The sequence below is a fragment of the Henckelia pumila genome, chromosome 4 (assembly GCF_033568475.1).
Source record: "Henckelia pumila isolate YLH828 chromosome 4, ASM3356847v2, whole genome shotgun sequence".
Taxonomy (NCBI): Eukaryota; Viridiplantae; Streptophyta; class Magnoliopsida; order Lamiales; family Gesneriaceae; genus Henckelia; species Henckelia pumila.
In genome coordinates, this window is record NC_133123.1 from 5,030,687 (window position 1) to 5,045,291 (window position 14,605).

The following is a 14,605-nucleotide window of genomic DNA, read 5'->3' on the forward strand; positions in this document are numbered from 1 at the left end:
ATAAAACAACAAGCTAAACCCATAAAATACTTAACTGCCACATTTTTTTCACGCAACTATATCTATAAATTATTATTATTATTATTATTTAAATTGTAAGAAAAATATTTATAATAATAATAATAATAAAATATTGTAATTCGGGGTTCCCTGAAATTAAAAGGTCGCAGGTGCATATCCACTGCTACTCATCTTCATCTTCTGCAGCAAATGACCCATAATTGCTTCCGGTGTTCTCCCTTTCAGTGATCGCTTCCACCTACTTTCTCAGCTCAAGATGCTATCTTTTCCCTCGTAAGCTCTCCTCAGCCCCTCTATCTTGTGTTTTGTTGTGTAGTTTTGCTTCAAATTCTGATTATTTATGTCAAATTCTGAATTTCTTGAAAAATATTTATGTGAAGAAAGGTTGTAAATTTCTTTTATTGGGAATTGGGCCATTTGAGCTGGAGCTTTCAACTTTGAATCTGGATTATCACGGCCAGTTGGAAGATATATGCTTGCTGTTTCTTATGGTGTTAGTTTTCGCAATGCTGTTATTTTGGTCGGAAGGTTTAATGATACATTGGCTATTTCCACCAATCTTTATACATGCGGTGGAGTAGGTAATGGATGGGTTACCTGGGTAAGATTGGGTGCGAAAAGAACAGAAGAATTTGCTGCCTTGTTGTTCGAGGTTTTGTCTTACTAATTTGTATCAGGGATGATTTTATAGTTTCTGTGTGCCTGTAATGCCACTGTTCTTTGCTTGATACACTTTAAAATTTGAATCCAGAGCTATTATATGACTTCGTAATGATTGGTTTGTGCAACTTTCATGAATTGGTTGTGCCTTCAAACATATAGATAAGATTGTGGATGACCGTTTAATGGTTTTGTTCTTGGTGGCAAAATATTGATGGTGTTTTAATGGGATTCCTGCCAGGAAACTTTTTGCTTCTCGACTTCCAATGAATGGCGAGCCTGGAACTCATTCATCACCCAATTGTTTTACTGTTACTGGACACAAAACTTATTCGGCTATTGGTGACTATCTTGTTAAGATCATATCTCCCGTCGTCGTTCACCATTTTAGTTCCTGTCTGGGACCATGCTACTGTAGAGCAATGCCCAAGAGCATTTGGCCAGTGGCCACACCTCATGTAGTGAAATATTACAAAGGTCAAGTAACAAAGTGTCATCAGCAAACAGTTGGGGATGTCAACTCTGAGGATGATGGTGAAGTTCACAGAAGAAACCACGCAAACAAGGGGAGAGTTCCGTGGAACAAAGGACGTAGACACAGTGAAGGTAATTTTTGTTGCAGTTTAATTGCTTGTAGAGCTAATTTGATAAGTCTTACCAGCTCTAAATGTGCTGTACATACTCTCGCAGAGACGAGACAGAAAATTAGACAGAGAACTAAGGAAGCTTTGAAGGACCCCAAGGTGAAGTCATGTAAGAATCAGTCATGTTTGAAACTAACAAGGAAGCAGCTCAAATTTGATTTGTCTCAAGTTTACAAGACTGTGATGTATTCAAAACTAAATTGCTTTGATACATCTTTCCCTTCCCTGATGCCATTGCTTCTGAATTTTACAGGTTAGAAAGAAGATGTCTGAATGTCCTCGTTCTCTCAGGTGATCCCGTGGTTTTTTAATTTCATTTTTCCACCACGAATAAATCCCTCCACAGAATATATCAACTGTGTTGTTAAATCACATGAATAAGTTTTCCTTTACAACAACTTTGATGGTAATACTGATCAAACACTTAACACTATCCTGGAAGCTACATTTTACCGTAATTTTATTGATGAATCATGACTCTTCTGGCAGTAATCAGACCAAGGCGAGGATACGAGCATCACTCACAAAGCTATGGGGGAAACGCTTACAATGGAAAAGGTCGAGAGAAAAATTCTTTCAGTCATGGGCTGAAAGCATCGCAACTGCAGCTAAGATGGGAGGGAGTGACCAACAAGAACTGGATTGGGACAGCTATGACAAAATTACAAGAGAAATAGCCCTCCAACAACTTCGTCATGATGAGGAACATGCAAAGGCTAAAGAGATGGCACGCATACAAGCAGAGAGGGCAGCACAACTAAAGGCAGAAAAGATGGCTAAAATGGCTGAGAGAAGAAGAGAAAGGGAAGAAAAGGCAAGTGTCAAAGGAGAATCAGTAAAAAAGAGAAACAAAAGATCAAAAGAAGAAAAAGAAAAGTTGGCTGAATTTCAGGAGATTAAACTCAAGGAGAGGCTGATGAAGGTAGGCCAATTGATTTACGTTGTTAATATTGTGCTGCTGTTATAGTTTGGAGTTTCAATAGATAAACATGATCAAAACAAGTTTGATACATACAGATGAAAGCCAGAACACATTTAAATATTTAATATGTGTGTAGTTTACGGATATATATGAAATAGGAAATTAAACAAAATCACGTAACAAGAGATCTCAAGAGCTATAAGTTATTGCCTTGAGAGGGTTTGCTACACTTGTCTTTGATTTGCACCTGTAATTTGAACCATCATGGTGTTTTTTCATACCTTTCTGGTGATGTAAACAGATTCACAGGAAGAAGTCTATAATTAATCAAGCAATCAATCAACGTCAGAGACCATGGGAGAAATTTGATTTGGATTTCGTCAAGGGAGAAACAATTCCAAAGGAAGTTACCTTGGCAGATCAGATTCGGTTCGCTAAGGACAGAAGAGCCAATCAACAGCTGCTGAACTAGCCTTGGAATGTCATCTTTGGGACAAATTGCATAGAAGCTGAGAGTGGTTATCTGTGTAGCACAAGGCACTTGCACAGCTTTTTATGAGGATGCATGCATGTTACCCAGTTGAATAATATGTTGTATTGGGTTTATTGTTTGAAGATTAATTTCGGCTGGGTTTTCATGTCCCTGTTGCATGCACCTTATTTTTAGTTGCCTTGTTTCATTGTTGTTTTGTAAGGCCTCTTGAGTGAGAAGAAGAATTGTGATAGAATTATGATGAAGAACATTGTTAAGGATGTTGTTTTGAATAGTTAAATGAAAAAGGCTTAAGAATTCGTGTATGTAATTTGTTTTTGTTTTCTTTTTCACTTGTATACTTTCCCAGTACATCGGATATATGGAACATTTTTGGTACATATAAATTTTCCAGTATGTCTTGTGGATAGCTGGAACCCTTTTTATACACAAGACTAGTCAATCAAGTAGCTCACGAGATTGCTAGAAAAAGTTAACAACGTTGAGGTGACATTAGGTTTTTTGATGCAATCCCTTTATTTCTTAAAAATGTTGTAGTTAAAGACTTAATTCTAGTTTATGCAATATAAGATTCATGCTCCAATGCTATTTTTTTATTTAAAGAAAAAAGCAAAAAAGTTCCGTGATCCAAATTCCAAACAAAAGACTCAACCTTTAACGTAATACTCAGAATCAACTTATTTCTATTAGAAACGAATTGTTTCAACATGCGGACCAAAATAATAATATAAATCGAGGCAGCCCCTCTCCGATTGATATGGAATTGCGGATGTGCACAACAGCACAAGAGACATGGAAGCCCAAATCCCACACCCACGTGTATATATGACGATGACGGTGATAAACTAAAATATGAGATTTACCGATATTAATATACAGTGTATTCAAATGGAAGGACGATATGATCCCAAATTGGCAAATAACAAGATCGTGAAACTAGAATTTGCACATTGGACTAAACTACGAGAACATCGATAACAAACCAAATAACATTTACAGGGTTTACGAAACTTTGAACTACAGCCGAAATCAGAATTATGGGGACGCCATTATTGTTATATACATATCTTAGTAGTTTGCCTGCGAAGGGAAATCTCTTCCAGGAACATTCTGGTTCTGGTAAGAACTTTCGCCACCCATGTTTCGGCCATAGCCGCTCTGATTGTGTCCTTGACCAGGCCCCAAGTTAGGAGTATGACCGTTCTGATATTGTCCAATCACGGGTCCCATATTCGGATTTTGCCCCGGACCAGGGCCCATGTTTGGAGAATGAGCGTTCTGATATTGTCCCGGAACAGGTCCCGCGTTTGGATTTTGTCCTGGACCGGGCCTCGTGTTTGAATTTTGTCCCGGGCCTGGACCCATGTTCGCATTTTGTCCAGGAACTGGAGGTCCCATTTGTCCCGGACTCGGAGAACCCATGTTTGATGGGTAGCTGTTGGGATTTGATATTGGTCCAGATACCCTGTTTGGACCAAAGCTGTTCTGGTTCGGTCCAGGACCAGGTGGATAAGGCATTCCTCCACTGTTTGGTGCATTGCCATACTGGTTTGAGGCATTGCTGGGCACATCTCTAGCATTTGGTGGATAATTTCCTGAGTTGCTTGGAGAAATATTGCCCTCATAGTTCGACTGTCCTCCCATGTTATTGCGTTGCTGATGCATGTTGGGTTGCATTCCTCCTGTGTTAGGCACATTCGGATTGGGTCCATAGTTATGATTCTCCGTTTGGACGTCTCTTCTTCTCTCAAAATTTCTAGATCTGTCAAAGTTGCGAGGTCTGTCATTGCGCCTATTCCTCATATTTGCACTAGCATTGTTCCTCACCCATTCCTCGTGATATTTAGGGTCATATGGAACAGCCTGCCCATCGATAAAAGGTTCCCCTGCAATAAGCAAACTCAGAACATTAGAGTTAGTTATCCCCCCTGACCAAGCAGCAGGCAGCAGCAACCACGTACACGTAATAAGATAAGTAATGAACAATACAACCAACAATATATCAGAAAATATGCATTAGTTGCAAAAAACTGTGAATTTAAACCTGTTCCACTTCGGAAATCAAAGCACATTTCATAGTGTATATAACAGTGCAGGTGAAAGGTTGAATAAAGTGACACATAAGAACAACAAAATGGTCATGTCATGATAGATAACAAACATAAGCCAACAGACAGGCCAGTGCAGTGCAGTCAATGTACCATGCAACTCCATACCTCCATAATCCTTATTTCTAACATCCAAGTAAGAATCAGGAAGAACCCATCTGACTTTCGGCAGTTCTGCACCAAAAGGGATTTAAATCAGACAAAAATCCAGATTCAAAAACTTGCCAGAAAATAGTGATGACAAGAACCAATAACCTTTCAACTTGTAAGAAAGTTCTTCTGACACAAGGGCTCCAAAGGCAAAGTAATGTCTGGTAGAGACTGAGTATATTTTCATCCTTGCTTCTTCCTCGCTGTCAATACCAGAAAGTTCACTCATTTTGCCAACCCAAAAAAACACTAAGCACTTGAAAGTTGAATCAGACGTGAACATTTGGTTTCAAAATGTATAATCGTTGTCCTCGTATCAGAGACACGCAACCAAAAACTTTTTAAGTTTTTACCAAGAAAAGTAGATATAAGGCAACCATCCACCTTATCAACCATTTAATTGAAAGTTTCCAGTTCAGAAACACAAGCTTCATTAATTCCTCCATTGCCTTCAGAAAACACAACTTAGCCTATGAGAGCCCGAATTGAAGTTTCCAAGACCCGTATCTTACAAGAACCTTCTACCATCATATCTTGTCGTCCTATGCACCAAACTTTTATCAACAAACATACAACCGTAAAATTTTGATTCTTGCCATGTTTTGTAAATAAATAAATAAAAACTTGCCGTGTTTTTTTTCCAATTAACTCTTTTGGCTTGTTAGATGCCATATCAAAATGTCAAAAAAATTAATAGTGGTTACAATCTTCTTTACGCATCCACTTTTATGAGCATTAGACCAATACTCCCACCAATAACTAAATGATAAATCATCAATCCACACGGTATACACAAACACGATAATTCACACAAACTTTAAGCAAATGTAACAAACTATAACCAAAAATACAAACCTTCCCACCACCATAGCTAAGGTTTTGATGTAACTATCGATGATTTCATCTCTGCTCGGCTCATTCTCCGGCTTTTCCATGACTACGAGCCAATGCTCGAAATCGCAACCGTCGAGCAGAATCGTCTCCTTCGGTGGACGATTAGACCAGTTGGGTTTTGGATCATTAAGAGATGAAGACGTCTGTCGACTCGAGAAACCTCTGGTAGACAACGCTGGTGCGAAACGGCGAGAATTGGAAGAGGAAGCCGTCGCAACAAGAGGCCGAACGCGGAAGAGGAATGAAGAAGAGTTAGGAAGAACGGCGGAGGGTGCGGCGGAGTATGAGCGGGAACCAGTGGCGAATGGATTTTGCTTGGTGATGGCGAATAGACAGCGAGTAAGATAACGAGTCGCCATTTTTCAGAACGTTCTTGGCGTTAAACCCTAGCAGATATTAATGGACGATGCGATATAGAATTTGGTTTTACCCCCCTGGAAGATAAGGACTTCTTAAAACGCCCACAATTATTTTAAAAATTGCTATGAAGCATGAATGTGGAATGACACTATATTTTGGTAATCTTAAAAATACATTTTTAAATTTAGTTTTCAACTAATTTTAGATAATGGAATGTTATGAGAGTAGCCCCTTTTTTTATTTCGTTTTGGAAAAAAAATCATATTTTATATTATTTATCATCATCTAATATGTTCAGAATCGAACAATTTGTACACATTAATAATTTGATATCCCTATCTCGAGATATCTCATGATTATTGTATCTTAATACTTTCCAAGAGTTTCTTTATTTTTGTTTTGTGATTTTTCACTTTCTCAAAAGTTGTAGCTTGAAAAGTTATGTTAGATAAATAGAAAAAATTGTCAAGGTTGTTGGTCTTAATTTGAGGTGCAAACCATCATTGTTATTGATTCAAATAAATATTATTTTTTCTATTTTATTATTTATATGTTTTTTTTTGTTGGGTTGTTTAGTCACATGTGAATTATTGATTGTATAAAGCACTATAAAATATTAAATGATTAATCACTATTTAAATTATTCATATATTGATGGTAAGATATTTCTCAAAAACACTTGGATTTGCAATTTGAAGATAACAAGACTGAAGAATTATGTTAGTAAATTTGAAGTCAAGACAAGAGATAGCTCTATGACCTCAAGATGAATTTATCTCGTACGTGGTGCTCATGAGATATGATAATCGTCTCATGAGATCGATAACTATAAAATAATATCAACTTTTTTTTGTCTGGAGGAAGACAAAAAACCAGATGAATGTATCAAAATTTGAATATAATCAATTAAATTGCCTTTGATCTTCAGTTTGTAGTGTTGTTTTCTGAAATAACATGTTTTTATAATACAGAGTCTATTGGATCAAATAACTTATCAAAATCATCAAATGAATACCATTTTGTACGTAATGATATAAGAAAAACACGAAAAAATTTCGCACTAGTTCGCGAAACAACGGTACCGAAAATGAGGCACGACCTCCGTGTTCCCAACACTGCCTTGAGATTTCCAAGAATAAACATGTGTGCTAGGTTGCAACTTTTCCCCCTACTGCAGCATTTGCTGCCGGGAATTTTTCAGGCGACTATCGGGGCATCTAGAACAAGGCCTCTATTGCTTGGAAAATTCCCATGTTGCGTTTTGGAGCACTAGTTTTCCCTCGAGTTTTTTCGTTTTGAGTTTTTTTCACTTAATTCAAATTCTTAAGTATCAAAATTCCAACAAGCCTCCACACAATGAAATTAAAGTATGAATATACGCAATGTCGAAATATAGTTTACAATGAAAAATATTGCATCAAGAGAGGTAGCTTATGACTTTGAAGCTTATGTAGATCGGATTTAGTATGTCATTAAATAAACACGATGTCTTGAACTTCTTGGCGGTTTGCGTCAACAGTACCTACACAACGTCTCTTCGCATTGTTTGGTTTTCTAGTTGTGTATGTTTTGACCATGAATACGTCTTGGCTTCGTCAGTGTTTTATCGAGGTGGTCTGTTCTCACACTTATATGAATGGTCTTTTTTTTAGAATATCACACCATACTATATATTCTAAGTAAGGAACCATTCAAAGTTTAAAACTCGACCTCACTACATTGGTATGCTACAACATTGTTCATCCTGTAAATGAGTTGGAAGTAATTCCCGAGTGTTTTATTAAGTTTTTATAATTAAGTTATCCAATCGAAATAATATATTGTGATCTCCAGTCTACAAGTTGGGTGTCCATCAAGAAAATTTTATTTCGGTGTTAAAACTAAAAAATCCAGTCAATATTGTATATCTCATGTTTGGATTAAAACGTTATTGCTTAAATAGTTTAAGCTTATTTATTTTCAAAATTGACAACACTATATTTTTCAAATGTGATCACTTTACTGATATTAGATTGGTGTTCGTATATATCTGTAACGCCTAGAATTTCCTCGTGCGTTAACCGTATGCATAATTAGGATAATTAAAGGTTAGATGTTTTAAATTTATTTAGGATTTTAACTTGGGTATTTTAAGTCTTATGAATTTTTGAGAAAACATTTTTTTTAGCGCGTAGACTGGGCAGTGGTCGACCGTGATAAAATTTTTATTTAAATTTTTGTCATAGAATTTTAAGAGCCTAAAATAATTATTTTAAGGCAAATTTTATAAAAATTTTAGGTATTATATATATATATTTTTTAAAAGTTCATTTTTTCACCTTATCGGGCCATTTTATACGCTTTTAGAGTACTTTTAAATTGGACCCTTGCATTATTTCGAAAATTCTAATTTTTATTATCCAAAATTTATGGACTACTGTTATTTACCTTCTTAAGCCCGTATTTTTTTTATTCTCTATTTTTAAGCCCATTACTAATAAATCTTTAAGTGAGTTGAATTGCCCTAAGGGCCCAATTATCCTCCACCTCTCCTGTTCACTTCCCTCATCCACATTATGAATAACACAGAGTGTTAGCCGCCTCCTTTCAATCTCACACACCTCACAAATCCTTGGAATAAATATCAAGATTTTTGGATAGTTACGATCGTCTCGTCGTCGTGCCGCTTTCTTCCCCGCCCAAATCGCGTAGGAGGCATGTTCCTCCTTTCCTTTCTCACCCATTGGATCGTATAATCCTTATTTTCTGTAAAAAAATTATGTGTTTATGCATTTGGATGTGATTTGGAGGCCAATATCTTAGACTCATGCATCACTCTTTTGTTTGTTTTTTTTTTCTGTCATGTGCGTCACGGCTCATGTTTGTTTCTGCTGGGTTCTGGTGGCTCGAGTTGCTAAGGGCCTTGGTGTAGTGGCCTGGTTTTGGATCTTTGGGGTCACGTCTTGATGTGGTAGTAGGCTGGAAGTGGCTGGGCGGAGAGGGCCGATGGCTGGCCGGTTGTTGGGAAGGTCGCTGCGCAGTAGCAATGATGCGCGAGCTGCTATTTGGTGAGCCATGGTCCAGCCTTGTAGGCCATAGCTCAGGCCGTGGCTGGATGATTTTGAACCGGCAGGATCATGGGGTGGTCCTGCCGGCTGGACTCCGGCCACGGGTGGCCGGAGCTAGGAGTTTTAGAGGCTCGTAGTGAGCTACTCGGAAGGGGCGCCTTGGGGCCGTGAGAGAGTGAGGTGAGATGGGTGGGCTGGCTCGATCATTGGGGGGCTGGGTTTTTGGGCTTGGCCTTAACGGGCCACGTCCAGGTTAAGTCCGAGTCGGGTTCGGGTCTTAGGTTGGTCCGGGTCGGGTCTAATAAGTATAGGGTCCAAGTTTTTTTTGTTCTGGGCTTAAGTCTACTATAGGGCCCAAAGAGTTAAATTTATTAATGAGCTTAATTATTTAGTTATTATTTGGGCTTTAGTTGTTAGACTGGGCTTAATTATTATTTGGGTTCAGATAAATGTTTGGACTTGAAGTATGAATGGGCTTAAGTAAGTTTATTTGGGCCTAGAAAATATTTTAGTAGGACTTAAGTTAAATAATCATTTGGGATTAAGGTATTAACGTGGACTTCAGAAATTCAATAAGTGTAAATGGGCCAGACCTAGTTTTAAGTTTTAAGTTAAGAGGCAGCAACTCAAACCAGCCGTGCCAAATCAAATAGTCCGTAAATATATATTTAATAGATGTGTACGTAATATTTTGATATAAATATTATCTTTATAAAAAGAAATTAAATATATATTTACGGACAATGTTTTTAAGGAAAAATAATATTTTTTAATTCACGATTCATGCATATGTTTCACGTTAAATTGATGGTATGTGAAGAAAAATAATTTTGGGATAATTGATGTGATTTGTGACAAACACGGGACTGGAGATCGGGATACCGGGCTCGATGACCTTTCTACTTACGATTATGAGCCTATGGATCCCCAAATGTTGGGTGAAGTGGCATAGGGCGTTAGGGGTTACACCCCACAGGCCGCCACCACGTACGATGAATTTAGATTGATCAATCGAATTAGGTTACACTTCACTGATATGACCCACAACAAAGATTTTATGATTATGACATGCCATATTTATGTTATGTAATTATGATATGATTATGTTATGATTTATTATTACGCATATGATTTTACATTTATGCATGCATTAAAATCCTCAGGTTATTTTTATATGCGTCATGTGCTTGCATGTGGTTTTATTTAATAGTACTTGTTATGTATATTATAGAGCATGCTGGGCCTCTAGGCTCACTAGATCTAAATGGTGCAGGAGAGCTTGAGACTGTAGCTGATGATGTGGTCCCGACTGGCGGCGAGGATCTCTGAGCATCTGCGGTGAGCTAGCGTACCCGCGACCTTTGCAGTATTCATGTTTCGGCATTATTTTCTTTTATGAGACTTTTATTCGAGGGTTGTAATAAACTACTTTTGCACGTGTTATCTACCTTTATCATGATTTTCTTGTGGTAGAACTTTAAAATCTACGTATTTACGCATTCTGAAATACCGCATACTTGTGTATGGATTTTTCTTAAATTATTTCGTGAGTTTATTGTACCTTAGCAATTTCTTAAATTATTTCGTGAGTTTCAAATTGCTAAGGTACAATAAAATTACTATTTATTTTATTTCCTGATTTATAACTATTTTTAGTATTGACGCATATACGTAAGGGCATATATCAATAAAAAAAATCCCTTGAGTTTTCGGTCGTTTCAATTTGGTATCAAAGCAAGGTCCTTGGAGGGTAAGCTAGCCTGCTACGTGGAGCTCAGAAGTCGCATCGTCAGTCTGTGAGTTTTAAATATTTTTTTAAGTATATGTTTATGAATGGGACCCATTAGTTAAATCTTTACTGAAATTTATTTTATAAGAGTTTTCTTAAATTAAATGCTTAGTTATGCAATACGGTTGCTAAGGGATTGATGGGAATTTTAGTATGCCTCCGAGACGTGAAGTTCGCGATGCGGGTAATCTAAATTCATCTCCACCAGTAGCTCCACCACTCTCAACATTCGAGGGAACCAGCAAGGACACTAGGGGTAAGGTGAAGATGAGAGTTTTACTTTATTGAAAACTAAGTGATTGATTGGCGAATGAAACCAATTCGTTTTGGATTCAATTAGTTTTGTTTTTGGGATTCTGTGTTATCATAGAATTTTTGAGGATATTTTACCTATGGACATTATGGATTGGATTATTATATTTTCTTTTATTTTTTGTTTGGAGTATGCACTTACGCTATAGGAAATGTAGTGCTATGGTTGAATGTCCTCTTGAATGCCTTGAGTGTATAGGATTTGTACGTTGATAACTCTGAACTCTAGGAAGAGTGATGATGGGTTTAGTTTTGACTAGGGACTTATTGGATTTGGGATGATTGTGTTTGAGTTGCGTCGTTAAGTTTTGCTAAGTCAAGTTATCATAGGAGTTTACGTTTTAATTGCTATGTTTAAATGAAAATTTTGGGAACTTAAAGGTTGTTTTGCAGATGTTTGAGGATAGATGAGTGGATTGCACAAATTTGGTCAACTAGTGAAGTTGTGGTAAATTCAATTGTGGTGTCTGGGAAATGAATATTAGAGTAACATTTGGATTCTATTTATGAGTTAATATAAAATTGTGGTTGGAAATTTTTACTTATGATACTACGAAATGCTTAAAAATATCAAACTTGGGTTACAATGGACCATATGAAATTGAAAAGTTCGCCTTAAGTTGTGATTAGAAACGAAAGTTTATAAATGGCTTGATTGAGATGTAGTAGACCCACGGGAAGGATAAGATATTTTATTTTTATCAAAGTGTGCAGCAGAAACATGACTTTTGAGATTCCGAAATTTGGGAACTAAGTGTGCACATGGATTTAATAGATTAGATTTGTTTGGGGACTTTGTTATTAGTAGTTCGATTAGCCAATTTAAAGGACAGTCTCCGCAGCAGCAGCAGAGTCCGCAGGGCTAGCAGAGACGGCAACATTAGGGTGCAGTCGCCCCCAGCGTTGGAGGGTGCTCTTCTGCGAGGAGTGTCAAAAACCTCATTTTTGGCCAGTGTTTGGTTAGTTTCGGCAAGTGCTATCATTGCCAAGAACCGGGTCACATTTTGAAGAACTGTCCGAGGATGAAAAAGACTACAGGGCGCCTGTTTGTTATGCAGACTGAGGAGGCTGACCCCGACACTTCTTTTATCGTAGGTAATTCTCATTTATGATTATTCGCTACTATTGGGATGTTTAGTTAATGCTTTACTTGGGCGATTACTCTATTGTTTGTACTTGTGATTTAGAACTGCATGCTTAAGTTTTGTTGGAATTGTTGAATTTGTGGATTCGCATATTTAGGTTGGATTTTGTTGGTAATTGGGTTGGATTGTTACTCTTGATAGTATAGTCTATATCTGTTTGGGGACTTTTCTGCGTGCAGGAAAAAATTAGTATTAGAGGGGTTGCGACTTTTGCAATGTTAGTTCTGGAGCGACACATTCTTTCATCTCTTAATCTTTCTTTTAGTGGGCAGGTATCGGACCCGAGGTGTCTAGTACAGAGTACGATATTACAGTGCCTTCTGGTGAGGTTCCTTTTTTACTACCAGTGTTGTTAGTGAATTGGGGTTGGAGTTTGAGGGTTATGTGGTTAGAGCTGATCTAATGATTTTTGCTGATATCAGGATGTGATCTTATTTTGGGACGAAGAGAATGTTTTGAGAATTATCTTAGGAATTTGACTGACTTTTATGAAGGAATTTAGATTTATTTTTCTCAGAAATCGTTGAACCAAATTATTCGATATAAGGGTACTTAATAGAGATGATTTAGTTTGCTGCAGATATGAAATTTGGGAAATTGGTGATAATTCTAATCGAGTAATTAAGCATTGATTAAATCTTAGTGGTATTTGTGAGGGATTGGGATTGGGAATGTGTTTTTGTGAGCCTGATGATATCGAGGATGGATTTTGGTATTCGGAGTTATATTTTGGAGCAGATTCGCAGTCAATTCGAATAGTTATGTCTTGGTCCGTTTGAGATCCTGGAGAGGATTGATACATTGACTTATCGTGTAGCGCTACCATCAAATCTTGCAAGGGTGCACAACATATTTCATGTCTCGATGTTGCGAAAGTATATCTCGAACACATCACATATCCTGGATTTTGAGCCTCTACAGCTGGCGTCAGATTTGTCGTTCGAGGAGCGACCGAAGCAGATTTTGGAGCGCGAGGAGCGGAGGCTGAGGACGCGAGTTATTCCCATGGTCAAGGTCCGGTGGCTAAATCATTCTGAGGAGGAGGCCACCCGGGAGGCTGAGACCAATATGCGGACGCGTTAACCGGATCTTTTCGGTACGTACCTCAATTTCGAGGATGAAATTTCTTTTAAGGGGGGAGAATTGTAACGTCTAGAATTTTCTCGTGCGTTAACCGTATGCATAATTAGGATAATTAAAGGTTTAAATGACTTTTATTTATCATGATTAGATGTTTTAAATTCATTTAGGATTTTAAATTGGGTATTTTAAGTGTTATGAATTTTTGAGAAAACATTTTTTTAGCGCGTAGACTGGGCAGTGGTCGACCGTGATAAAATTTTTATTTAAATTTTTGTCATAGAATTTTAAGAGCCTAAAATAATTATTTTAAGGCTAATTTTATAAAAATTTTAGGTATTATATTTATATATTTTAAAAGTTCATTTTTTCACCTTATCGGGCCATTTTATACGCTTTTAGAGTACTTTTAAATTGGACCCTTGCATTATTTCGAAAATTCTAATTTTTATTATCCAAAATTTATGGACTACTGTTATTTACCTTCTTAAGCGCATATTTTTTTTATTCTCTATTTTTAAGCCCATTACTAATAAATCTTTAAGTGGGTTGAATTGCCCTAAGGGCCCAATTATCCTCCACCTCTCCCGTTCACTTCCCTCATCCACATTCTGAAAAACACAGAGTGTTAGCCGCCTCCTTTCAATCTCACACACTTCACAAATCCTTGGAATAAATATCAAGATTTTTGGATAGTTACGATCGTCCCGTCGTCGTGCCGCTTTCTTCCCCGCCCAAATCGCGTAGGAGGCATGTTCCTCCTTTCCTTTCTCACCCATTGGATTGTATAATCCTTATTTTCTGTCGAAAATTATGTGTTTATGCATTTGGATGTGATTTGGAGGCCAATATCTTAGACTCATGCATCACTCTTTTGTTTTTTTTTCTGTCATGTGCGTCACGACTCGTGTTTGTTTCTGCTGGGTTCTGGTGGCTCGAGTTGCTAAGGGCCTTGGTGTAGTGGCCTGGTTTTGGATCTT

The 14,605-nt window shown here is 37.4% G+C and overlaps 2 protein-coding genes across 2 annotated transcripts; one reads left to right on the plus strand and one right to left on the minus strand.

The window, feature by feature from the left end:
* The first annotated feature begins 150 nt into the window (after window positions 1-150).
* LOC140894619 (uncharacterized) lies at window positions 151-3,031 on the plus strand. The gene is made up of 6 exons (XM_073303179.1): window positions 151-294; window positions 923-1,287; window positions 1,372-1,424; window positions 1,579-1,616; window positions 1,815-2,247; window positions 2,549-3,031. The coding sequence occupies exons 1-6, from the start codon at window positions 278-280 to the stop codon at window positions 2,717-2,719; spliced, it is 1,077 nt and encodes a 358-aa protein (XP_073159280.1). The 5' UTR covers window positions 151-277; the 3' UTR covers window positions 2,720-3,031.
* Window positions 3,032-3,715: 684 nt separating this feature from the next.
* Window positions 3,716-6,296, minus strand: LOC140894618 (uncharacterized). Its single transcript, XM_073303177.1, has 4 exons — window positions 5,854-6,296; window positions 5,104-5,201; window positions 4,957-5,022; window positions 3,716-4,626 (listed from the first exon to the last, which is right to left on the minus strand). The coding sequence occupies exons 1-4, from the start codon at window positions 6,249-6,251 to the stop codon at window positions 3,809-3,811; spliced, it is 1,380 nt and encodes a 459-aa protein (XP_073159278.1). The 5' UTR covers window positions 6,252-6,296; the 3' UTR covers window positions 3,716-3,808.
* Between the last annotated feature and the right edge of the window lie 8,309 nt (window positions 6,297-14,605).